Source organism: Manis javanica, chromosome 4 (genome assembly GCF_040802235.1).
Source record: "Manis javanica isolate MJ-LG chromosome 4, MJ_LKY, whole genome shotgun sequence".
Classification (NCBI taxonomy): domain Eukaryota; kingdom Metazoa; phylum Chordata; class Mammalia; order Pholidota; family Manidae; genus Manis; species Manis javanica.
The window spans coordinates 114,606,129-114,629,062 of NC_133159.1; the positions used below are offsets into that span (position 1 = coordinate 114,606,129).

The 22,934-nt window shown below is 47.7% G+C and overlaps 2 protein-coding genes across 7 annotated transcripts in view; one reads left to right on the forward strand and one right to left on the reverse strand.

The window, feature by feature from the left end:
- The window catches only part of DRC3 (dynein regulatory complex subunit 3), a 32,444-nt gene extending 28,460 nt beyond the window's left edge, over positions 1-3,984 (forward strand). The window contains exons 12-13 of the mRNA XM_073234707.1: positions 3,297-3,428; positions 3,685-3,984. Coding sequence (XP_073090808.1) covers positions 3,297-3,428; positions 3,685-3,798 — 246 coding nt within the window. The 3' untranslated portion in view covers positions 3,799-3,984. The remainder of the gene's footprint in view (positions 1-3,296; positions 3,429-3,684) is intronic.
- On the reverse strand, positions 549-22,721 carry ATPAF2 (ATP synthase mitochondrial F1 complex assembly factor 2). 6 transcript variants are annotated; one of them, XM_017666707.3, is made up of 9 exons: positions 22,443-22,721; positions 12,485-12,529; positions 12,094-12,239; positions 10,666-10,763; positions 9,025-9,105; positions 7,301-7,413; positions 6,686-6,801; positions 2,274-2,310; positions 549-1,670 (listed from the first exon to the last, which is right to left on the reverse strand). In XM_017666707.3, exons 1-9 carry the CDS (start codon positions 22,573-22,575, stop codon positions 1,525-1,527), a joined length of 915 nt encoding a protein of 304 aa, XP_017522196.1. In that variant the 5' UTR covers positions 22,576-22,721; the 3' UTR covers positions 549-1,524. The 6 variants fall into 6 exon arrangements, with proteins under 6 accessions (XP_017522196.1, XP_073090807.1, XP_017522212.1 ...); XM_017666723.3 differs by lacking the exons at positions 549-1,670; positions 2,274-2,310 and adding exons at positions 4,706-5,342; positions 22,190-22,315 and having other exon boundaries at positions 22,443-22,719; XM_073234706.1 differs by lacking the exon at positions 549-1,670 and having other exon boundaries at positions 1,796-2,310.
- Positions 22,722-22,934: the final 213 nt, after the last annotated feature.

Below are 22,934 nucleotides of genomic sequence, written 5' to 3' on the forward strand. Positions count from 1 at the left end.
CAGGTGTTGAAGCCCAGTGCCCACACATCATCTCATTACCTCACCAAAGAACCCTATTAAGGTGCCTCTGTTATGCTGTTTACAGATGGGAAAGCTGGGTCTGAGAGAAGGGCAAACCGCCTGAGGTGACACTGCTTTGAGGACCAAAGTCTGGATGTGGAGCCTGGCCCCCCTGGTTGGTCCATGGCTCCAGGCACTAGGGAAAGGAGCTATGCCCCTGAGCAAAGGGGCTACCTTGTGCCGGCAGGACTGAGTCAAGTGCCGCCCTGAGGCCTCGTGGGGCAGCCAGCAGAGCCTACCAGACACCCTGCTGTCTGTGGCCCAGGGTGAGGTCTGTCTTTAGGGAACATCCACAGTTGCAGCAAGAGCCAGTGCCAGGACCCTGCTCCATTGCTTAGGTCTCCTTACATTTAAGCAAGGAAACGTGGTGTGGTGTTCTCAGCAGGAAAAGAACACAGCCCAACTAAAAAATGACGATGACCACAAATAGCTAACATTTACTGAGGGCCTCCCGAGGGTCAGCTACCTTAAAAGCACTGGACACACATTTGCTCTTTTAATCTTCACATCAATACAGTAAAATAGGTACTATTATGGTTCCCCCTTACAGATGAGGTCGCCAAGGCCCAGAGATGACAGGAACCTGCCCAAAGATACACGAGGGTGTAAGTAGTAAAGTTGTGATTTGCACACAGACAATGACTCAGAGTCTGTAGCACAACAGAGGTGTGAGGTGTTCAGATAAGGAAATAGGGCCCTTGGTGAGAGAAAGGTCTAGCTTTTATTACCTAACTGTCAGTGAGCATATCATGATAAAAGTCACTGCAAACTCTTCTCATTCAGTTAAGTGATTATGATCAGCTCATGCCATACTCAGGGCCAAGTCTGTCTTCTAAAGTCCTTCCTGCTTCGGAAGCAAAAGCAGAATGCACATGCTCGAGGAGAAGGCCTGGAGCTGGTAGTGAGGGCATCCGAGTGGCTCTGGCAGCCATAGCTGCCCATGGCAAGGTCAGTGTGACAGCGAGCATACCACCGTTTCCCTCCGTGGGGCCAAAGGCACAGAGCTAGTCTTGTGCTGCAGTGAGCCAGTGGCACATTTAGGAGGCAGCAGGTCAGATTTGTTCCTGGGTGCTCTAAACACCACGTGGGTGTCCAGTGGCATGAACAGGGCTAGTGCTCAGGGCCACACCACAGAGAGGACTTGTAAGTCCCCAGAGTCTGCTCAAGCGACAGTGGGTGTGACCCAGGCCAGCAGTCCATGGATAGGGTAGCTGGGATAAGGTCCTGGCTGGGACCTGAAGGCCCACCCTTGGCAGGGGGCACTGGCAGCAGCAGTCCCTATCCCATCAGCTGAGCAGGACGGATCTCTGCCTGTCTCTCCCTGGAGGAGTGGGCCTTGGTATCATCAGGTGCCCTGGGCAGAGCGACAGAATCATCTGACCCCATGTGAGCATGGGGCCACCAGCATGGCGGCGGGCTTTGCGGGGGAACCTACTGTGCCTTTCTCCAGCTATCCTCCCACCCTCAAGAAGTCCCTTTGAAAGAAATGTCTTTATAGCTGCAAGAGCTACCGCTGTGGAGTCCAGTGAAGCCCATAGAACAGTGGAGTGGCTCGGATCCAGGAGCAGCTGCTGCTCCTTGAGGGCTCTGCACACCCCTGTGACTTTGACCTGTAGAAATAGGAGGTGAATTTGGAATATTCTACCCAGAGAACTATTCTGAGAGGCCAAACTGGTGTAGCCACCACTCCAGGCCACCTGAAGGCCAGAAACAATTTAACAATTTGCAACTTGCATTTTAGTATCATTTCTTTAAACAAGATTCACTCATATTATACAAATACCCCTGTTTTTCATAACCAGTTCTAACCTCACCCGGTTCTAAGCAGACTTCACTTCTCACAGCTTCTAATGCTATTTTCTACATATCCAAACTTTAAGGGGTACAATTTCTCTGCTGTGTCCCATTTTTTAAATGAAGAATGAGGACCCTTTCATGATGGGTAGATGTTGTGGTTGTGGCTATTTCTAAATAACCAGGACAACTGTTAGAGAGCCCATCACCGGGGGCTCATCAGCAGGCAGGTTGCACACATCCTCAACTCTTCCCAGGCCAGGGACCGTCTACATACAGCGGAGGAAGTTAGTGACTTCTTGCCATTTCTCTCATGCAACTGTGCTAGCCAGTCTCCCAGATGCCCAATTCCCCGCATCAGCTAGCCCGGCCTTTCCACATGGCATTCTGGGGAAAACAGCAGCCCACAAGATACTAACAGGCATTACTCTTAGAAGAAATCTGTGGCCAAGTAAGCTGGAAAACAGAAATAGAAATACAAAGTTAAAAGGGTGTATTTTCCACAGGAATTCCCAGAGCCTTCTCTGGGAAAATGCTTTGCGCACTGTGAAAATGAGGAGGGGCCTAGTATGCAGGCTTCCCAAATGCATTTGACCAAAGAATACTTTTTTTCCAGAAATTTCACATCTCAAGATTCCATAGAACTTCCATGGAGACTGTTACGCTAACCACTACTGTACAAAAGTTAAACCCACGTACACACCTAAATGCAGTTTTCTCTACCATGTGGGGCACTCAGATCCTTGCAGTCCTTGGCATTACAAACCATCTCCCTTCAAAGTGGAAGCAACTACTTGCTGAGTGCTTCGGCAGCCTTCCCCCTGCTCTGGGAAACGGTTCCACTGGATATGCGACTGTGCCAGGCACACAACAGCCAGTGTGAACACCTAGAACCAGCCAGACCTAGTACAGGGTGACCGTTTTCAACAACTTTTTACAAGGCAAAAAACGAGGTCGGGAACCAGAATGTCTGAGTGTAATCCAAGGTTCAATTTAGTTAATGTGAATAGTGGGGAGACAATGTGGAGTGAACAGCCTTCGGTTTGTAGGGCCTTCTGTCCCCAGAGCAGCCTCAAGAACCTGGGCCAACCTCACACTTCCCTACTGGCAGGTTTCAGGCAGGTGAGACTTTAGGGCAAGCAGGAGCAGCATCGTGATGGCAATGTCCTCTGTAAGGATGCCCGGGGACAGCCCTCTCCCTGGAGAAAACCTACTCCCAACTAGGACTGCAAAGTCAACGCCCTGTTTGCCCTTTCCCAGGATGCTTGGCATTGCTCGCTGCTCAAGTCTGGCAGGCATTGTCCCGGAAGGTGAGCTGGGAGAAAGTGACTTGACACAAAGGTGGGCTCCAGCCCAGGGACTCTACGGCGATTCTTTTCTCTTCAGCTCTGGGGTGTGCTCAGTGAAACGAGACACATGTTCATCTGCTCTCTCCCCACCAGCTTTTTGTCAACAAAGACACAATTGTTAATGCTGTTGGGGCATCGCATGACATCCACCTCCTGAAGATTGACAATCGAGAAGATGAGCTGGTGACCAGGATCAACTCTTGGTGTACAAACTTAGTGGACAAGGTGGGTACATATCACCCTGCTCTAGCAGGCTGCACCAGTTTTTCTAGCTATCAGTCAGAGTGGAAATCTTCCTGGGACAGTATATACTATTTGCAGTAAGAAATGATGTAAAATTAGGAGTTGCAGAATTCCACACTGAGAACTCAGTATTAGCCCACCAGACTTTAAATTACTTTCCTTTTCCCCAAACAAGACTCAGTAAAAGATACTAATCAACCATCTGACAAAAGGACATTGGGTTGGTCTTATCCCTCAGATCCACAAGGATGAGATCACCAGGAACCGCAAGCGAGTGAAGGAGATCAATCAGTACATCGACCACATGCAGAGTGAACTGGACAACATGGAAGGCAGTGACATCATAGACTAGAGTGTCTGCCCAGAGGCTTCCTTTTGCAAACATAGCACTGGGTCCAACCAGAACACACCCTTCACTGACCACCTCAGAAGTTATGGGGATTTTTCAACCCATGACCCTAACAACACCATTCTTCCCCAACCCCTGGAAAACTTCCAAATGTAGAAAAAAATACAGGATTTATGCCACTGTTTCTCCATTGTTTAAAAAAAAAATAGCCAAAATTCACATTAAGATGAGCAGTAGAAAAAGACAAAGACAATGGCGGCTGGCCTTGCAGTTAACCAGTCTACTGAGCGTGACTCCCAAGGGGGGCTGCCCCTAGGCTAGACTAGCAGCTGTGGCCTTATGTCAGCTGTGGCCCAACGCCATCTCCTCTGACACATCCAGGGCAGGCAGCTGGCAGCAGCCATTGGAAACTGTCATGGACCAAGACCTTCTCCCCTCCAGGTGCTGAGGAGCAAAACAGGGGAGCCCCCAGTCCCCAGCACAGCACGAGGGTCTGGGCCAGCCCACAAAGGAGCTCCAACCTTGACTGCAGGGACCTGAGGGCCCTCTGGAGGTAAAGGGTATAGGCTGGCCCTCCCATGCCACCTCTGCAGCCTGAGCTTCCTCTATGAAGTGGGATGTGACAGTGCCTCCTCTGGGCCAAGGGGTCATGGGAAGCACATGGATAGTGTGGCTAGTGCCCCACCAAAGAGGTGATGCCTCTTCATTACTTAGGTGAGTCAGGGCGGGCGGCTCAGGGAGGCTTCACTGCCTGCTGCGCAGACCCTTCCTGCTTCCCTTCCACTGGGCCGTGGCACCAGGAGACTGCACCAGAATGTGCCCAGGGGGTAAACTGCCTGACCTTGGTAACACAAACACATAGGAATGATGGGGAAAAGGGGAGGCATAAATGAAAACAGGGCTTAACAGGTTTCTAGGGCAGAAAAATCTTTAATAAAATCAGGGTTGAAAGTCCTTCTTACACCTATCTCCCTCACCCACTGCTGGCTGGGGCACCCAGCCTGGACCGGAGCTGACCTCCAGACAGCTGCACTCTGCATTCTAGGGTGCCGCTGGCTGAGAGCCCCAGGGTTGTGGGGAGCCTGCAGCTATGCAGCCTCTGTCTTGCTGGGTCTGTTGCTTGCGCCTCACTCCTGCAGGAGCTTGTGCTTGACCATGGTGCTCTCAGAGCAGAGGTGGACAAAGAGGGTTCCAGCGGCCGTGCGCGCCCGCAGCTCCTGCAGCTCGTACTCATGGGCCCACTCAATGTTGCCCCATTTCTGGATCTGAGGTGAGGACAAGATGTGAGCTGGGTGACTGGCTAATGAGAAATGCACAGAGGAGGCAGAAGGAAGGTACACTGGTGGGCAAAGCAGGCCCCCATGCTCCACGATGAGGAGGGTCTGACAGGGCTGTGGTCCAGGCCATGGGCCAGAAACCAAAATCACACGTGTACTTCCCCTGAGGGCCTGACCCCTATGCTGCTCTTCTCGCAAAGGTGACTGGCATGAAGTGGCCTGTAGAATGTCATCCTTTAGGAGCTGTCTAGCAGGCTGGGCTGCATGTGCCTGTGTGGGTGGGGTAGATAAATCACAAGGTCAATGTCACTGACACCTGGGGGGCTGCAGCGCTGCAGAGGCCTTTCTGCTCTGCACATGGGGCAGGGTTGCAGACTCTCTCTCCAGGACTCTGACCTGGAAGGAGGAACCCAGGATGCACAGTGTGGTTGTCGAGATGTCAGCGCAACTCCAACCTGGCCCTGCTGGCTCCTCCCTGGACAGGGTCACCTCCCAGGACACGTGGCCTCGCTGCCCCAGCCCATCCAGGAACTCAGAATCTGCCACACTATACAAGCATTTCTGGGTAGCCCAGTCTCAATCTGGATACCTGTGATATGTCATACTTTCAGAGAACTCACATATGTGATCCAGGTTACACCCCGTGTGGTGTTGGTTTGAGCCTGAAGTTCAGAGCATGACAGCCTGGCTTAGGTCCCACAGTTGAAAGCAGACCCCAGACTGGAAACCAGGTCTCCTGGCTCCCCACCTCCCACAACCCTCACACCCCCACAGGTCACCCCTCTTCCCATTCAATCATTCTTAACATCCAGAGGATAGCTAGCCTCTTTTGTGACACAGAAACACATTTTCCCCTGGCATTTTTCCAGGCCAATGATTAGATTGACTCAGGAAATACTGTCATTACAGAAGGGTTTTCATTGTGCTAGGAGCCAATTTGTGATAGTATTCAGCCTTCTGAGGCTGGAGAAATAAGTAACGACAAAAAGACTGCAGAGGACGTCAAAATTCTGAGTTAAAAATGCCAACAACAGTGTAGCAAAACCTTATTAATTCTGAGTCACTAAATCAGAACTCATCCGTTCAGCAGCCACCTGTGCACCTGCTGCCAGCCGTGTGACCCACTGCGTGAAAGCCACAGTGTGAAGGCTTAGCATACCTGCAGCCCCAGTCACTGAGGCAGGGCTCAAAGGCTCTAGAACTGCCCACAGACCTCCACTTGCAGCTGGGGCAAAGGCTGTGGCCTGCTCCCAACCCTGGCTCCAGCATTTTCCAGGGGTGTGACCCATGCCTCAGTTTCCTCCTGTGTAAAATGGGGGTGACAACAGCTCACACCTGACCTGGCTGTTGAGGAGGGGATGCGATGAGGGAAGAGCCGAGCACAGGGAGGGAACACAGCGGTGGTGTTCACTACTCTTATTTTGTTTACTACTACTTGCCAATACTCTTACTGACCCTTAGTTTTGGCTTCCAGATGAACAGGACAGTAATAAAGAACAAACTTAAATAAAAACATTTCCAATGGGTTCACCTTCCCATCACACACAGTCTGAATCAGGGAGGGGAAAGTGAGGACTTGGGGTGCCCACCTCGGATCACTGGCCACACCTCACCTGGTACTCCTCCTCCAGACGTGATAGTAGCACGGCCTGCTCCACTGTCAAGCGCAGGTCAATCAGGCCCAACGTGAGCACCATGGACTTGAGCTGGGTCACTACAAACTCAATCCCTGCAGGGACACAAGCCAGGTCAGGACCCAGGGCTCCCCTACCCCAAAACAGGGCATTTGCCAGACCTATTCCTTGCCTGTCCCTGCAGCCCTGTACGTGCAAAGGCACCAGTGGGGGAGAAGGGTCACCAGAAGCATCTGTGCCCATTCTGCATTCTTCTCAAAGAGCACTCTGTTGTCCCTTGGGGGTGATCCCTCTGTGGCTCCTACCTGGGTGGGCACATGATCCAGACCTGGCCCATCAGCACATTCCACCCCCGGCCCAATGACTGGGTCATGGATGGGCATGTGACCTGCACTGGGCCAATGAGCTGTGGACTCGAGACTGAAGGAGAGGAGGACAACTTCCTCCAGGAAGGGTGTGGGCCTGCTATCTCCTCCCACTGAGTACAGGTCTGGCATCAGAGCCAGCCCCTAGAGTGTTCCTGTGACTCTCTGGACTTCTGACACCCAAAGCAACCACCCACCCTCTGAGGCCCACAGGAAGTACCACACGTACCTTGTAGGGCCCACATGTTGTAAGATGCCAGGTGGCTGATGAACACCTCCCGAGTCCTGGTTGGGATGCTGGGCCCCATTATGCTGGTGGAGCAGCCAATCTCCACACCATATCTGGAAGGAAAGGGCTTTAGCCTGTCCCTGTGGTGCTAGGTAGCTCAGCTTTTGCCCCAAAGCAAAGCCCTAAACTGCTGAGCGTGTGTGCACCCCTTAAGGGATTCTGGGATTCTGGGAGCAACTGCCAATGTAATCAGTGGGCTCCTGACCTAATAACTTTGTGTCACCCAAGAGCAAAGCCAGAGGTATCAAGAAACTGCCCTAAATGAAGGCATGGATGGTTATGTCATGCAAGCAGGGGGTTCACTTATGTGCAGCTCTCTAGAATCTCCATCCAAAGCATGAACTACCTGCTTTTTAAATCTTTTAAGAAAGTTTTTCATATTTAATACCATATACAATTTCTTCTAAATATTGTTTCTTTACAATCATATTTGCTATGACCTATATCATTCAACGATTTGTTTTCCAAATATTTACTAAGCCTCTCCTATATTTTGGTCTGGGATGTAGCTTCAAGAAGGATACATTTTCAAGAACAATCATAGCATAAAACATAGGAAAAAACTAATAGAGCAAAAACAATTTTTGTAATTTTCTTTCACATATCACTGGTTTTTCCCATTGGTTAGAAATATTTTCACAGAAATTTCTAATAGTACAAATGGAACACAGGAAATACCCAAGTTTTTCTGTAAACTATTAAGGATGAGAAATCTCCACTGCCACAAAAAGCTGACGATTTTGTACCACAGCAAAAATCTCCAGGCATCTAAATTATTGTTGTATTTCATTAGATTCCAAAATGATACTGTATCTTCACAGCTCTCACACAGTATTGCAGTTGTTACATTTTATTTGATCCTTTTGCTCACTGACTATACCTTTTACTACAAGACCCAAGAATGCCTGGCACACGATGGGCACTCAGGAAATACATACAAGTGAGACAGATGGGCATCATTCCTGTGAAAAATGCAGTGTCAGAACTACTCTGTGAGCTTACAAAATACTGTGCTCAAGGTAGAAGTCCTCCCAAACTCCCATAGAAATGAAATGAAACTGAATTTTCTTTGTTACTGCATCAATAGTCTATGTAATCATGCACAAAGGAGTTCTCCATCTAAGGGAAATTCCTAGAAACCTTACATCCACAGGATAAATGTCATCTGTAACTTTGTATACAGCTGTCCAGACTTTTCTCCATGTGTGTACATATCATCCATGCTACTCTGTGATTTAGTTTAATGCCATAACAATGGTGACCACGATAAAGATGACAACTGCCAAAATTTGAGCATTTACTGTGTGCCAAGCAGGATGCCATGCTTCCCTTCATTTACTCTTCACAACACTGGAAGAGATATGAGCCCCACTCACAGACAAGGAAGCTCAGAGAGATCAAGTGACTAGCCCAAGGTCACACAGTCAATTGTGGTGGAACCAGAGCCCCATTTCTATAATCAGCACAATGTGCCCTGGTGGCAAGTGGCTGAAATTAATTTGAGAAGCATTTTATTCCAAGATGGCCCTATCCCTGAACATGTGGAAGGTTCTAAATCCCACAGGTGCTCTGAACTCAGGAAGTCCACTAGCTAAGGGCTCTGTTGTCCAGCATGGCCCCTGGATCCCAGCAGCCACCCAGCACTAGGGGGCTGCACATCTTACCTCTCTTCGGCCCATGCTATGATTGGGTCCCACTCGTTCTTTTGAAGTTCCACTAATGTCTCTGGCTCTTCCACCCTGTAGCTAATTCATTGCAAAAATCACCTTCATTAATAAAAAAGTATAGTTCCTTCATTCAGTGACAGACAATGGAAAACCAAAAGGCAACATATGGAAACTTCTCCACACATCCTCTCCCAGCCCTACAAGTCTCGCCTCTAAAGCCGTGGTTCTCAAAGTGTGGCCTTGAGGCCGGCAGCAGAGAATCTCACTTGGGAACTTGTTAGAAATGAAAATTCTCAGGCCCTACCTGACACCTATGTAAAACATAACCTCTGGGGGTAGAGACTAGCAATCTGTTTTAATAAGCCATCCAGGGGGTTCTACTATAGGCCTGGGTTTGAGACCACTGTCCTAAATGTCGCATTATTTGACAGGTCAAGGTTTGCAGCACTAATACTGTAACCTCAGGTCCACACCCACTTGATTTTAGGATGATCTGCCAGAAGCTCAGTCACTGCATCCCCACCTATTCTTACCCCTCCCAAGACTGTGCCCTGGCCACAGAACAAATGGCCTGTTTGCACCTAATGATCCACCTGCCTCCTGGCTATAAGTGCAGCTGCTGGCACAGAGGCCTGACAGCACCCAACGCTAGGCTGTGTTTTGACCAAGAGTCAGCTGAGGTGAGCTGAGCTGCAAGGCCTCATGGGAAGGGAACCCAGTGAGCACAGGCGATGTGAGCAGAACAGAGAATACAGCCCCTGAGTGCGCAGGAAAAGCTGGGCTGCTGAGAGGAGTGGATGACAGGCAGGCTCTCCCTCCTCCCCACAGGGAAACAGGGAGGACCTCTGGAATCTCAGCTTCTGGCTCCCATCGCTGGTGGCCCCCATCTGATTCCTGTATAGTTCTTAAGAAAAGTCTTTTTATCTGAGCTAGGCTGAATGAGTTTCTGTTCACTATGAGCAAGTAGTCCCTAACACAAATGGAGGTGACTTTGGAACCAGCAATTCAGAGTCTGGCACCCTTCGGGCTGCCTCTCTAGAAGTACGTTTGCCCCTCTCATCCCTCAGGGGATAGCTCAGGGTCCCAGGGCATGTGGGCCAGCAGACATGGTGCTGCTCAACCCTCCAGTTTCTCCAACTTTGCTCGAGCATCACTGGCCAATTAGCTGAAGAACACAGACACAGGAGAGAATTCAGAAGGAGCAGCCAGCCTGAGTATCAACACCTGACCATTTCTGTGTCTAAGCTCACAGCAATGATGAAGATTTCTATATGAGAATGTGCCAGTGGGCAGAAGTCCAGGGCCAGAGGCCCCACCAAGACGGTCGTCGGCAAGTGACCGCCTTGGTCCTGGGCCCTGCAAAAGTTGCACATGCCACCCCACCCCACCCTACCCAGACCAGGGGAAAGATGCAGGGCCACAGGAGTGCCTGGAGCCCTGGCACTGTTGCAGCCCAAGGAGTCTTCCATCCTAGGGGTTTGAAGAGCAGCTAAGTGCTGGTGTCAAGTAGACCACCTTCCCTGCCCTGTGAGATAATAGCCATCTGCCTCTTCCACTGACAACTGCCTGGGCAAAAGAGGCAAACGGCCCAAGGAACTCACAAAACCCAAGGGGAATGCCCATCTCAACGCCAATTACCAGATGGTGTCGGTGTCCAGAAACTTCACAGCCGCCTGGATCAGCTGGTCCTTGTTTCTCTGGGTTGGGTTGTCTAAAGACGTGTTGCACAGTGTGGTCTGAATCAAAAGGCAGAGAGCCCTGTAGCCACCCACCAGGCCAGGGCAAGAGCACTGTGTTCCTGAGGACATGGCACCCAGCACACAACCACATGAGAGCCAGACAGTGATGCCCGGGGTACGGAGTGCCAACATGCAGCCCTGCCCGAACGGTCCCACAGCCTCAGCTGTCACGCATCTCTGAGAGCTTGCTGCAGCCAGGCTCCGTGCCACACAGTGTGCAACGGCTCCGGGTCTCCTGCTCTTCACTGCCAGGCTCTGCTGTGTTTAATTTAATCTCACAACAGTTATTATAACCATTTCAGAGATGGGGAAAGTGAGGCCCAGAGCAGTCAAATTCAGCAAGTGGGACATGAAGGCCTCCCTGGAACTCCAATCTGACTGAAAGCTTACTAGCTGGCTCCTTGAATACCTTAGAAAGCAGGGGAACAGAACAGCCAAACCAGGAGCACAGTTATTTTTCCAGATCCAACTTATCCATAGCAGGGTGTTTAGATGTTCTAATGATGAATTTGGAACCGTTACCCTAACTTCATTAGACAGTCAAAGGACTGGCTGTGGAGATGTTGAAGAAGCCCCTCTGGGTCTGCATGTCAGGGTGGAACCAGTGATGACCAGGATGACAGCACTAATGCCAGCGCTGACTGCACTCGCTCTGCTGCCACCCAACCCTGAGCATGACTCCGGGTAATGTTAACACTCACCTTACACCGGTGGGGAACATGGGGCTGAGGAGGAACAGTAACTTGCCCAATGTGGCAGTTTGGAAACTGCAGAGCCTGGAGTTTAGCTAAATTCCCCAGTTGGCTGGAGTGCCTCAGTGAACCACCCATGTGGGGAGCCTCCCTGGATCCAGAGAGTTGTCCTCACCGACCCCATCTACTCCCTTGGGTTCCTGCACTCACTCAACCAATACTTACGAGTGCCAACTAAACCACCTGACAGGGGCTGGCTATGCACTAAGAGGTGGCCCTGCCCTTCTGTGTTTACAAGGAGTGGGGCAGACAGGCAGTAAGTGTGTAAACATAAAGCAGATGATTACGAATTGTGTTAAGTGCTGACGAAACAAAGGAATGGCTGCTGAAATAAAAAATTAGAGGCTGGGCAGCCAGGGAACATGATGTCTGTCCTGAGACCAGAGGAAGAACCAGCCACCCAGCATGGCATTCTTAACAGGTGAATGCAGGGGGCAGGGTAACGATGAGAGTGTTTGTCACATCCCAGGAGACACGTGTGGCTGGTACTATCCGAGTGCCTTAATGGAATTTGGAAAGGGGTTTCAGTTTCTGCCAGGAGTGGGCATCAGGGTATAGGTTTGTGAACTTGTTACCAGGTGCATGGTGTAGAACTTGATGGTGTCCTGCTGGGAGTCCCATTCAGTGGCCACTGCAATTGCCAGGGCCTCGTTGGGGACAGTAAAGAGCTTGGCTTGGGGAGTTTTCAGCTTCCGGTGGTCCAAGGTTATCTCAAAGCCACCTTGAAAGATCAAATGAAAACTTCTCAGGGATGGTTAAGTCGAATCAAGTGACCACTCCTATATTTAGATACTTGAATTGGTGCAAAGACAACTCTGAACTCCTTCTTGGAGGACTTAGAGAGACATATTCCACAAAAACGCAAAGAGTCATCTCACCGCTGAACTGACTGGAGATGAAAAATGTTTCTACTCATTTACAGAAAAAAAAAAAGGAAAAGAGGCAGTCAGAATTTCAGATACTCACCTTCACCCTGTGTGATGCTGACATTCTGATAAAACCTCTTCCTTTCTGTGAGAAAGATTTTTCAAAAAGGCAGTTTAAAATAATGTCAAGACAGCTAAGGCAGCGACAAGACCAGCTTGTATCATACTGCTAATTCTGACTGATTGGCCTGATTTTCCTATCTCTCGTCAAGGTCTGCCCTGCTCTGTGGGCATAGTCAACAGCTTCTGATGAAAACTGGGGGGAGGAAGGCCTTCACTCTCCAGGGTAAAGGAGGGGCAGGACAGGACAGGCTGTCCATGCCCCCGCCAGCCCCCAAGCCCAGGGATAGTCTGATCATATAGCATCATGAAGCTGCAGGCTGACCGGACAGACTTTTCTAGCATCTTCTGCTTCTAAGCATACTCCCCAATTCGGCCCTCACCAGCCCTGCCCCCATGCCAGCACAATGTGCCCAAATCTAAAGATGGTGGAATGCAATAAAGCCAGAGGCTCATTTCAGGTAAGAGTCTGATACCTCTAAGAAGGCCTGAGTGCAAAGCCAGTGTGAACGTGCATCTGCGTGTGTGTGTGTGTGTGCACAGGCAGTAAGGAGAGATGCCAGGAGCATTTCCCACCCCCTCTATCCAATTAATTAACCTAATTAACCAGCTTGGCTGGTTATTCAACAGGAACTGCAAACATTTCCTTTAAGAAGAGGGAAAATCTGTGTTCTGTGCTACCTGAAAATAACTTGAATAAAATCTTACATGAAAATGTAAACAAATTCCCCCTCTTTTACCGGGAGGGATTAAAACTAGGAGTACTTCATAAGCAATCATGCAGATCCCTTCAACTAACGAGGAACATACAGGTCACAGTTTTGGAAGCTATTGCCCATAGCCCAGCCTTTACCACCTGTAATAAAACCTTCATCCATTCACACACTCATTGGGCACTGCCTCCAGTCTCTGGCTGAAGTGAGTTAATCGAAATAATGATGCAGCAAATGGAAGAAAAGGAGTCTCATTCATCTGTTAGTGCTTTTTAACTTCTTCCAATGCTTTTCTTAAAAAAAAAAACTTAGCCAAGTTTAAGATAAATTTTATAATTCAAATAGACTATGAAAATCAGGAGAACTTGGTTTGTGTGCATGGGATGGTAAGAGGTAACAGAGGGGATATCTGCTCTTACTCCAAACATTTGTGTTCTCATATTTTCTGCATCATATGTTTTTAATAAATCTCACTTGCTACCATAATGCTTACACAAAGAGGGCCCAAAACTGCATTTCCATGGTTGCACTTACTAAACTAAGGCCCAGACTGTTTTCCCCAAAAAGAGATTTGTATGCCTACTATGTATCAGGTACTGGTTTTTTTATTAAGGTATTATTGATATAAACTCTTATGAAGGCTTCACATGAAAAACAATGTGGTTACTACATTCACCCATATTATCAAGTTCCCCCCCACGCCCCATTGCAGTCACTGTTCATTAGTGTAGTAAGATGCCAGAGTCTCTATTTGTCTTCTCTGTGCTACACTGTCTTCCCCATGATCCCCCCCACACCATCTGTGCCAATCATAATGCCCCTCAATCCCCTTCTTCCTCCCTCCCCACCCCTCCCCTTTGTTAACTGTTAGTCCCTTCTTGGAGTCTGAGTCTGCTGCTGTTTTGTTCTTTCAGTTTTGCTTCATTGTTATACTCCACAAATGAGGGAAATCATTTGGTACTTGTCTTTCTCCACCTGGCTTATTTCACTGAGCATAATATCCTCTAGCTCCATCCATATTGTTGCAAATGGTAGGATTTATTTGTTTCTTATGGCTGAATAGTATATTCCATTGTGTATATGTACCACCTCTTCTTTATCCATTCATCTACTGATGGACAGTTAGGTTGCTTCCAATCTTGGCTACTGCAAGTACTTCAAATAAAACAGCAAATAAAACAGACAAAAAAGCACTGTCTCTGGAATTTTTTTTTTATCAGATCTGGCCACTGAGATGATGCTGTATTATTATAGCACCATTTCCCACCTTTGTCTGAAATAAAATTGTAATAGTGATCCTCTCACACATTTGAAGCCAAAATAGGGAGCTTACAGCACTTCAGTACTTTTAAATTTCCCTACTTCACATGCTATGTAAGCCACATTCAGACGGCAGATGAGACATGAATCTGAGGCCTCCTCGCAATATGTCTGTAGGCCTGGATCAAGGCATCCAGACTACATCCAGTATGTTCTGATGCCTGGGCTGAGAAGCATGTCTAAAGCAAAATCAGACAGGAAGTGGGAAGAGCTCTGAGAGCTGACTCATCACTGGGGGAAGAATCGGGCTTGGTGGCAGGAAGTGCCAGCAGAGAGCATTCTAGCACACAGCCCAACGTGGCCCCAGGACAGGGCCCAAAGACCTGGGGCCCCGGAATGCACTTTGGGGCAGACACTGACAGCAACCGGCTGAACCTTCGAAAGCTGCCAGGGCAGTGAGTTTTCCCACTAGGGAAGTTTTTTTCTCTGCATTACTGTTCAGACCTCAGTTCCTCCACCCTGGTCAGGTCAGCCTCTGTGTCTGATTAAGAAGGGAAAACTGGAAGGGAGTGGGATGGATGGACAGGTGAGGCTTAGTCAACCAAAATCGCTCAAAACAGGAGTAAACCATGCAGAAAAAAGAGATTGACAGCATGGCAAAAGGAGCACCAGGCTGCTGGACTCAGACAAGGGCGGCCCGCATGCACGCATGGCTTAGACAGGTGCTCTCCTGAATGCGGCCAGCGCATGGAGGGGCCCACTTCAGCCTGGAACAGACTTTGGTGAGGAGAAATCCTACTCCAGGAAGTGAGGTAAATCCTGGGAAGAGGCCTCAAAGCTCCCCCTGCCCTTGAGGCACTTGCTATCCAGTGGGAAGACCAAAACTAATCCAACTGAACAATAAAGTAACAATGATGGCAAAGTACAGGGAACACTGGAGACACACACCAAGGGAAGCCTAACCTCACTGTGGGCCTCAGGCAGACCTCCAAGCAGTCAGCTTTCATCTGAGACCCAAAGAAGGGGCAAGAGTTGGCCCAGATACTGATGATTCGTTTTTAGAAGGCACATGTATAGGAGTTTTCAGCAGAATAAACAGCTTACACAAAGGTCCTGGACCTCAACAGAGCACAGCTATGAAGAACTAGAAAGACAGTCAGGACAAGACTGTAGCTATTCCAGCAGAGGATTGTTAGAGATGCCCAGAGAGGGCTGGGGAGGACAGGTCTAGGGGAGGGGGCCGGACAGGTCACAGTAAGGAAGGCAAAGGGAGCCACACAGGCAGTTAGGGGTTCACATAGGCAGACAAGAACAGGACCTGGGAAATTCATTTGGTAGGATTCACACTCCCCAACAATGTCCAGAAGTTCTTCACCTGGGCCCTCAAAGGTCTTGGGTCACATAAGAGAAATCATGAGGCCAGGAGCCTGTGAAATACCCATACTCCCAGTGAGTACAAGGCTAGCCGACAGCAGTGGGGACCCTGTCTTTAAAGATGAAACAGCCCGGCCTTGTAGGATCACACAGAACTTGGGTCTATTTTTAGTATGCACCACTGAGTGCCTTTTAAGTGACAATTTTGTAGACTATGTAGATATAAAGAAATGACTTTGTAAAAAAGTGTTGACTTTTCAAAGCTGGCCATAAGGAAACTGGCTTTATAAGCAGAGAACAACTTTAAAAAACTGCTCATGGCAAGAGTACTAGAGTGTAAATTAATATTCATTGGGTCGCTTTTTCCTGCAAGGTTGCTTCAATTCACATAAAGAAATACGCTGTTTTCATCAGTAGATGAATGGATAGAGAAGAGGTGGTACATATACACAATGGAATATTATTCAGCCATAAAAAGAAAACAAATCCTACCATTTGCGACAACATGGATGCAGATAGAGGGTATTATGCTCAGTGAAATAAGCCAGGCAGAGAAAGAGAAGTACCAAATGATTTCACTCATCTGTGGAGTATAACAACAAAGCAAAACTGTAGGAACAAAACAGCAGCAGACTCACAGAACCCAAGAAGGGACTAGGGGTTACCAAAGGGGAGAGGTGGGGAAGGGATGGAGAAGGGGATTAAGAAGCATTATACTTAGCACACACAATATATCTAGATTATGGGGAAGGCAGTCCAGCAGGGAGAAGACAAATAATGACTCTGTAACATCTTACTACACTAATACACAGTGACTGCAATAGGGTGGCAGGGGCGACTGTAATATGGATGAATGTTGAAACCACAATGTTGCTCATGTAAAATCTTCATAAGATTGTATATCAATGATACCTTAATTAAAAAAATAGAAATAGGCTGTTTGCTATGTCACTTCCTCTTACACTCCTCCTCCTATCCCAGGCTTCAGGGTCCAGTGAGTGATCTTTCTACCAGCCTCAGTTTCTGGGCTGGCCTTTGCTTTGAAAGACTCAAAGCCTCAGAACTACAACCCCCGCAGTGCACCAAGAGAGGAAGTGCCTTCTCAGAGCGGTCTCAACACGTTTATCTTTTTTAACAGTGCCATCTGGTGGGCCTCAAGCCTTAAAGCTAAATTCTGACTGGGGTATCCCTCCGTCCATATTCCTAACACAACTCTAACCAGCTGTTTTCAGGTATCAACATTCTTCAGGCTAACTATACAAAGAATTCTTACAACTCGATAATAAAAATACAAAGACCCAATTAAAAAAAAAAAGTCAAAGGATCTGAACAGACATTTCTCCAAAAAAAATGTACTATGTCCAATAAGCACATGAGAAGATGATCAACAACATTAGGGAAATGCAAATCCAACCTTGGAGACACCCCTTCACACCCACCAGGATGGGATATAATAAAAAAGACTCCAACAGGCACATGAAAAGATGCTCCACATCAATAATCATCAGGCAAATACAAAGCAAAACCACAATGAGGTATCACCTTACACCATTTGGAATGGCCACTATCCAAAAAATGGAAATAACAAGTGTTGGCAAATATGTAGTGAAAGGAAGCCCTCCTACACTGTTGATGGGAATGTAGATTGGTGCAACTGCTGTGGAAAGCAGTATGGAAGTTCCTCAAAAAACTAAAAATAGAGAACACCATTTGGGCCAGTAATTCCACTCCTAGGAATTTACCTGAAGAAAACAAAATCTCTGATTTAAAAAGGTATATGGGCACCTACATTTATTGCCACATTATTTACAGTAGCCAAGATATGGAAGCAACCAAGTGCTCATCAATAGATGAATGGATAAAGAAGACATGGTACATGTACACAGAGGAATATTATTCAGCCATAAAAAAGAAAGAAATCCTGCCATCTGTGACAACATGGATGGACCTAGAAGGTATTATGTTAAGTGAAATAAGCTAGGTGGTCAAAGACAAATACCATATGATTTCACTTATTTGTGGAATATAAAAACAAAACAAAACAAAATGAACAAAAACACAGTAGACTCAGACACTGAGAAGTGACTGTTGGTTGCTATGAGGGAGGGGTTAGGGTGGGTGGCTAGGGAGGTTGAGGGGCATAAAGAGGCACAAAAATCTCAGTCATACTATAAGTTGGTTACAGGGATGGTAGTGCACCATGGAGAATACAGCCAATGGTTCTGAGACATTTTCCTATGTTGATGGATAACAACTGCACTAGTTGGCATGAGGACTTAATAGGGTGTGTAACTGCTGAACCACACTGTTACATACTTGAAACCAATAAAATATCCTGTATCAACTACACTTCAATAAAAAAAAATAAAAAAAAAATAAAAAAGACAGATAATAACAAAATGTTGACAAGAATGTGGAGAAACTGGGACCTTCATACTTGGCTAGTGGACGTGTAAAATGGTGCAATTGCGTTGGAAAGTGCCTCAAAAAGCTAAACAGTAATCATTTGACCCAGTGTGGCAGTTCTTCAAGAAGCTTGACAGTTACAATTTGACCCAGCAATTCCATGCATATATACTCTCTTATCTATGAGAAATGAAAATATCTGCCCACATAAAAACCTGTACTCAAAGCAGCATTCACAATAACCAAAAGATGGGAACATCCCAAGTGTTCATCGTGGATGAATAGATGAGATATGGCACATCCATACAATGGAATAGTATTCAGCTATGAAAAAGAATGGATCCATGCTACAACTTGGATAAACCCAGAAAACATGCTAACTCAAAAACAACTAGTCAAAAGAGACCACATCCCATTTATATGAAATGTCCAAACTAGGGAAACCTACAGAGGAAGGAAATAAAGTAGTGGTTGTCTAGAGCTGGGGGATCAGAGGGGACAAGGGGAGAGTGAACACTAAAGGGCACAGGGCTTTTATGGGGGTGATAATGTTCTAGAATTGATTGTGGTGATGGTCATACAACTCTCTGTGTATACTAAAAACTCTTGAATTATATGCTTTAAATGAGCAAATTGTAAGTGAATTATATTTTAATAAAGCTGTTTAAAAAATTCTGGCCAAATGTATCTGCCATAGCAATTAATGTAAATGGGCCAAATGTCTAAACATGTTTTTTTCCGAATTGCTCCAGCATCTAGAGCAGGGATTAGCAAACATTTTCTGGAAAAAGCTTGTTTTGCAGGCTCTATGATCTCTGTTGCAAAACAATCAACTCTGCCATTGTAGTGAAAGCAGCCCCAGATGATACATAAATGAGTATGGCTGTGTTCCAATAAAAGTTTATTTATCAACACAGATGGCAGAGTGGTCTCCTTATCTACAGAATCTCCCTCAACACAACACAGCCACTCTATGAAGACAGGGTAGGTAATACCTCTGAGATGACAGATGCTAATGAGAAGCTAAATGACTTGTCCAGGTGACAGACAATCTGTAAACAGGAGACAAGGCTTCCAGCCTTGACCTCACTGGGCAGCACACTCAGCCAGATATGTGGATGGTCCAGATCACCTTCCCTTCTAACTGGATCTCCAACAGCTGGACCACCAAACAGCCAGACATGGGGCTCCTTACGGTGATATCTCAACACCCAGCCACCTTTTCCAAACCCCTCCTCTCCTCCTTACAAGCCCAGAGGCATGGCCATTCCTAAGGAGCCAAGTTCAGTCTGATTGCCAATCAAAGTCTTCTTTGAGAAGGCTCCACTTGGGTTTAATCTTTCACTACTCCAAAAAGTCATAGAATTTCCAATCACTGAAGTCTTCATAGAGCACTCAGAAGCCTGGCTCATGTACCTTTCTCCCACAGGCTTCATTCTTTCATTGTTTTCTTTCACATTTCACCTCCTACCATGTGCCAGGTACTTCTGAGCCTAAACTAGCAACTCTGCAGCACAAAGGAAAAAGATGACAAAATCAAGTGCCACCATAATGGGAAGTGGCATCCACTAAACTAACTTAACTTACTCTGCTCTTGTGAACTTAAGCAAACTTCTGACCATGTTCCCTTTGCTCACACTGTGCCTCTCTGGGATGTTGTAAAGGGAAAAAAATAATTTCTCTTGTTTATCTTTACACACTCTGTATGCCAAATGTGTGGGGGTTTTCCCACCAGTCAACTTCATGACATCAGCTAGGTGTCCTACAATTCAATTAAATTCTGACCCTAGCTGCCTGGAGATAGCATCAGATCCCACAGGGTAAGGGCTCAGTCCCACAGGACCATACTCCCCAAACCCCCCTTCATATGCCAATTGCAAGTCCGGGTTGTCACCTGGGCTTCTGACAAACCAACTATAGATGGAAGGTTCCCAGGACGCCTCCTCAGATTTAATTTACTAAAGCAGGTCACTGAACTCAGGAAAACATTTTACTGCCTACATTACCAATTTACTATAAAAGGACAGAACTCAGGAACAGCCAAATGGAAAAGATGCTTTGGGTGAGGGATGGGGAAAGGAGCAGGGCTTCCATGTGCTCTCAGTATGCCACTCTCCCAACACTTCGATGTGTTCACCAGCCAGGAAGCTATTCAAACCTCAAAGCCCGTATTCAGGGATTTTATGGAGACTTCACTGCATAGGCATGATTGATTAAATCACATTGTGGTCAGCCTCCAGCCCTCTCTCCTCCCCAGAGGTCAGGAGTAGGGCTGAAAGTTCCAACCCTCTAACGTGGTTGGTTCCTATAGCAACCAGCCCCATCTTTAGGGGTTTTCCAAAAGTCACCTCATTAACATAAACCTAGATGTGGTTAAAAGGGACTTGTTATGAATACCATACTCCTTTTACCTTTACCACTCTGGAGCTATTTTAGGACAAAAGACCAAATATAATAATAAAACATTCTCCCACAGCTCTTATCGCTTGTAAATTACAAGAATTTCAGGAGATGTGTGCTAGGAACAGGGCAATAACCAAATACATATATACATACACACACAAATATTTATGTATATATACATAATCACAGTATCACACAAATGCTCTTATTCCTTTTCACTGGCTCTCTATGGCCCACCTTCATGCCCTTCGCCTGGGCCCTGACAGGTGAAACCTCAGCTCCCTGCTGCATCCATTTGTGTAAAATTATGGAACTTAACAGAAGGACCCTCACAGGCAACCTAGTCCTTCAAATCACAGAGGTAAATTATGCCGAAAGGAAGTAGTCAAGTGCCCAAGATCACACAGTACCTCAGAGATTCAACCAGCATCAGACCCAAGATTTGCACACAAGATTTCTGCCACAATGCCAAACTGCCTGTAGAGTTCTAGTTTTTCTAAAGCAGGCAGTGTTACAGCAAGGTCCCTCACACCCTACATCACCTCTGGATGTGTTCTAGCCATCTTCCTCCTCCTCTACACCAAACTCCTACCCATCTATCAAGACTCTGCTTAACTGTCCTTTCACCCAAGACCCTTTCAAGACTCTCAAGATGACAGCAGGTGCCTCTTTGGGTTCTCAGAGCTTTTTTGTAAGTCGACCCTTGAACAATACAGGTTTGAACTGCAGAGGTCCACTTATATGCAGATATTTTTCAACTAATATATTGGAATTTTTTTGGAGATTGTGACAATTTGAAAAAACGTTTTCTTTTCTTTAGCTTGCTTTATACTCAGAACACAACATATAATAATATAACATACAAAATATGTGTTAATCCGCTGTTACAAGTAAGGCTTCTGGTCAACAGTAGGCTATTAGCAGTTAAGCTTTGGGGGAGTCAAAGTTATACTCAGATTAACCACGAAAAGGGGTGAGTGCCCCTAATCCCCATGCTGTTCAAGGGGCAGCTGTACTTCCCTAGCACAGGATATTATAAGCTACTGTTCAACCAGGGTAGTATAACCTTCTGCACTAGACACTGAACATCATCTACATGGGGACCATGACTGTCTTGAAGACCATGCCGCCTCCTGCCCTCAGCACAGAGAAACTAACTGAATGAAAGGAATGTGTTCTACTTTCACTCATTTAAGGGGATCACTCCCACTCTTACCCTAAAACCTCTCCTCAGAAGCAATGAAAGGGTCATTGCCTTCTTTTAGGCCTCATCAGTCAGAAGTGGAGGAAGGAGGTACAGCTGTCAACTCCTTAGCAGACAGGACAGGGATTGTGGCAGGGCAGTAGGAGGGAGGGCCAGAACCGTGCAAAGTGGCAGGGCTGGAAGACTGAATGCTGGAGGTCCAGGCCCCTTCTAGGCCCTGGAGCACAGGAAAAAGGCCGAACTTTGCCCTCCACAAATCTCTGATCTTGTCCTTGGCGCAATCGTGACCCTGAACCCCGTTTTCCCTGTCTGAAAACAAGGATACATCTGCTTTCTTTATTGGAGAGGAAAGCTATCATCCTCGTGAAAAGCCGCACGTGATACTGTCTCTCCTGCGGTGACGCGCTGTGTGCCCTCGGGTGGTCCCTGCCTGGGCTTCTCTTTTCCCGATCTGTAACAGAACCCGATAGACCTGCGTTACCTGAGCCTGAGCGCTGCCTCGATTACCCCGCCCTGCACAGCCCGCCTAAGCCCACCTGGCCCCCGGCCAAGAGGACACGTGCCCTGGCCTCCCTCACCTGTCGGGGGAACGTAGGCACGGGCTGGGGGCTGGGGGTTTGATCTCGGCCCCACGGAGGCGGAGAGACCACCCCGGGGCCGGTTAAGAAGGCGGCGCCCCCCGTTCAGCAGCCGGAGGCAGCTCCTCCACATCGCACTAAAGGGCCTGGGAAGACGACCGGCACAAAACCTGAGAGCAGGACACAGGGAGAAGGAATCCCCAAGCCGCAGGCTCGGGCCGTACGGAAACCTCTCACCGCCTCCCCAGCGCCCTCATCCTCCTCTGCACGCCGCCATCTTCCGAATGAACCAACAGTGCGCCGTCGCTCGCGCGCGCCACTCGCGCACACCCCCAGTCAATCAGCTTCACAAACGCACCTCGCTCCGCCCATTCCACGCAGCGCCTCGGGAAGACTACAAGTCCCAGAGGGCCTCTCGCGCACCCCGCCACGTGCTTCCTCCGCCCGCCAATGGGTAGAAGCGCCGCGTGCGCCTACTCCCGCCCCCCGGAC

Coding starts and splice junctions, on each gene's coding strand:
- ATPAF2 (XM_017666693.3), bottom strand. CDS start 22,575: ATGTGGAGGAGCTGCCTCCGGCTGCTGAACGGGGGGCGCCGCCTTCTT. Junction 12,240..12,484: donor CAGCATCACACAGGGTGAAG/GTGAGTATCTGA, acceptor TGATCTTTCAAG/GTGGCTTTGAGATAACCTTG. Junction 5,343..6,685: donor GTCTGGAGGAGGAGTACCAG/GTGAGGTGTGGC, acceptor CCACCCACACAG/GCACATGCAGCCCAGCCTGC.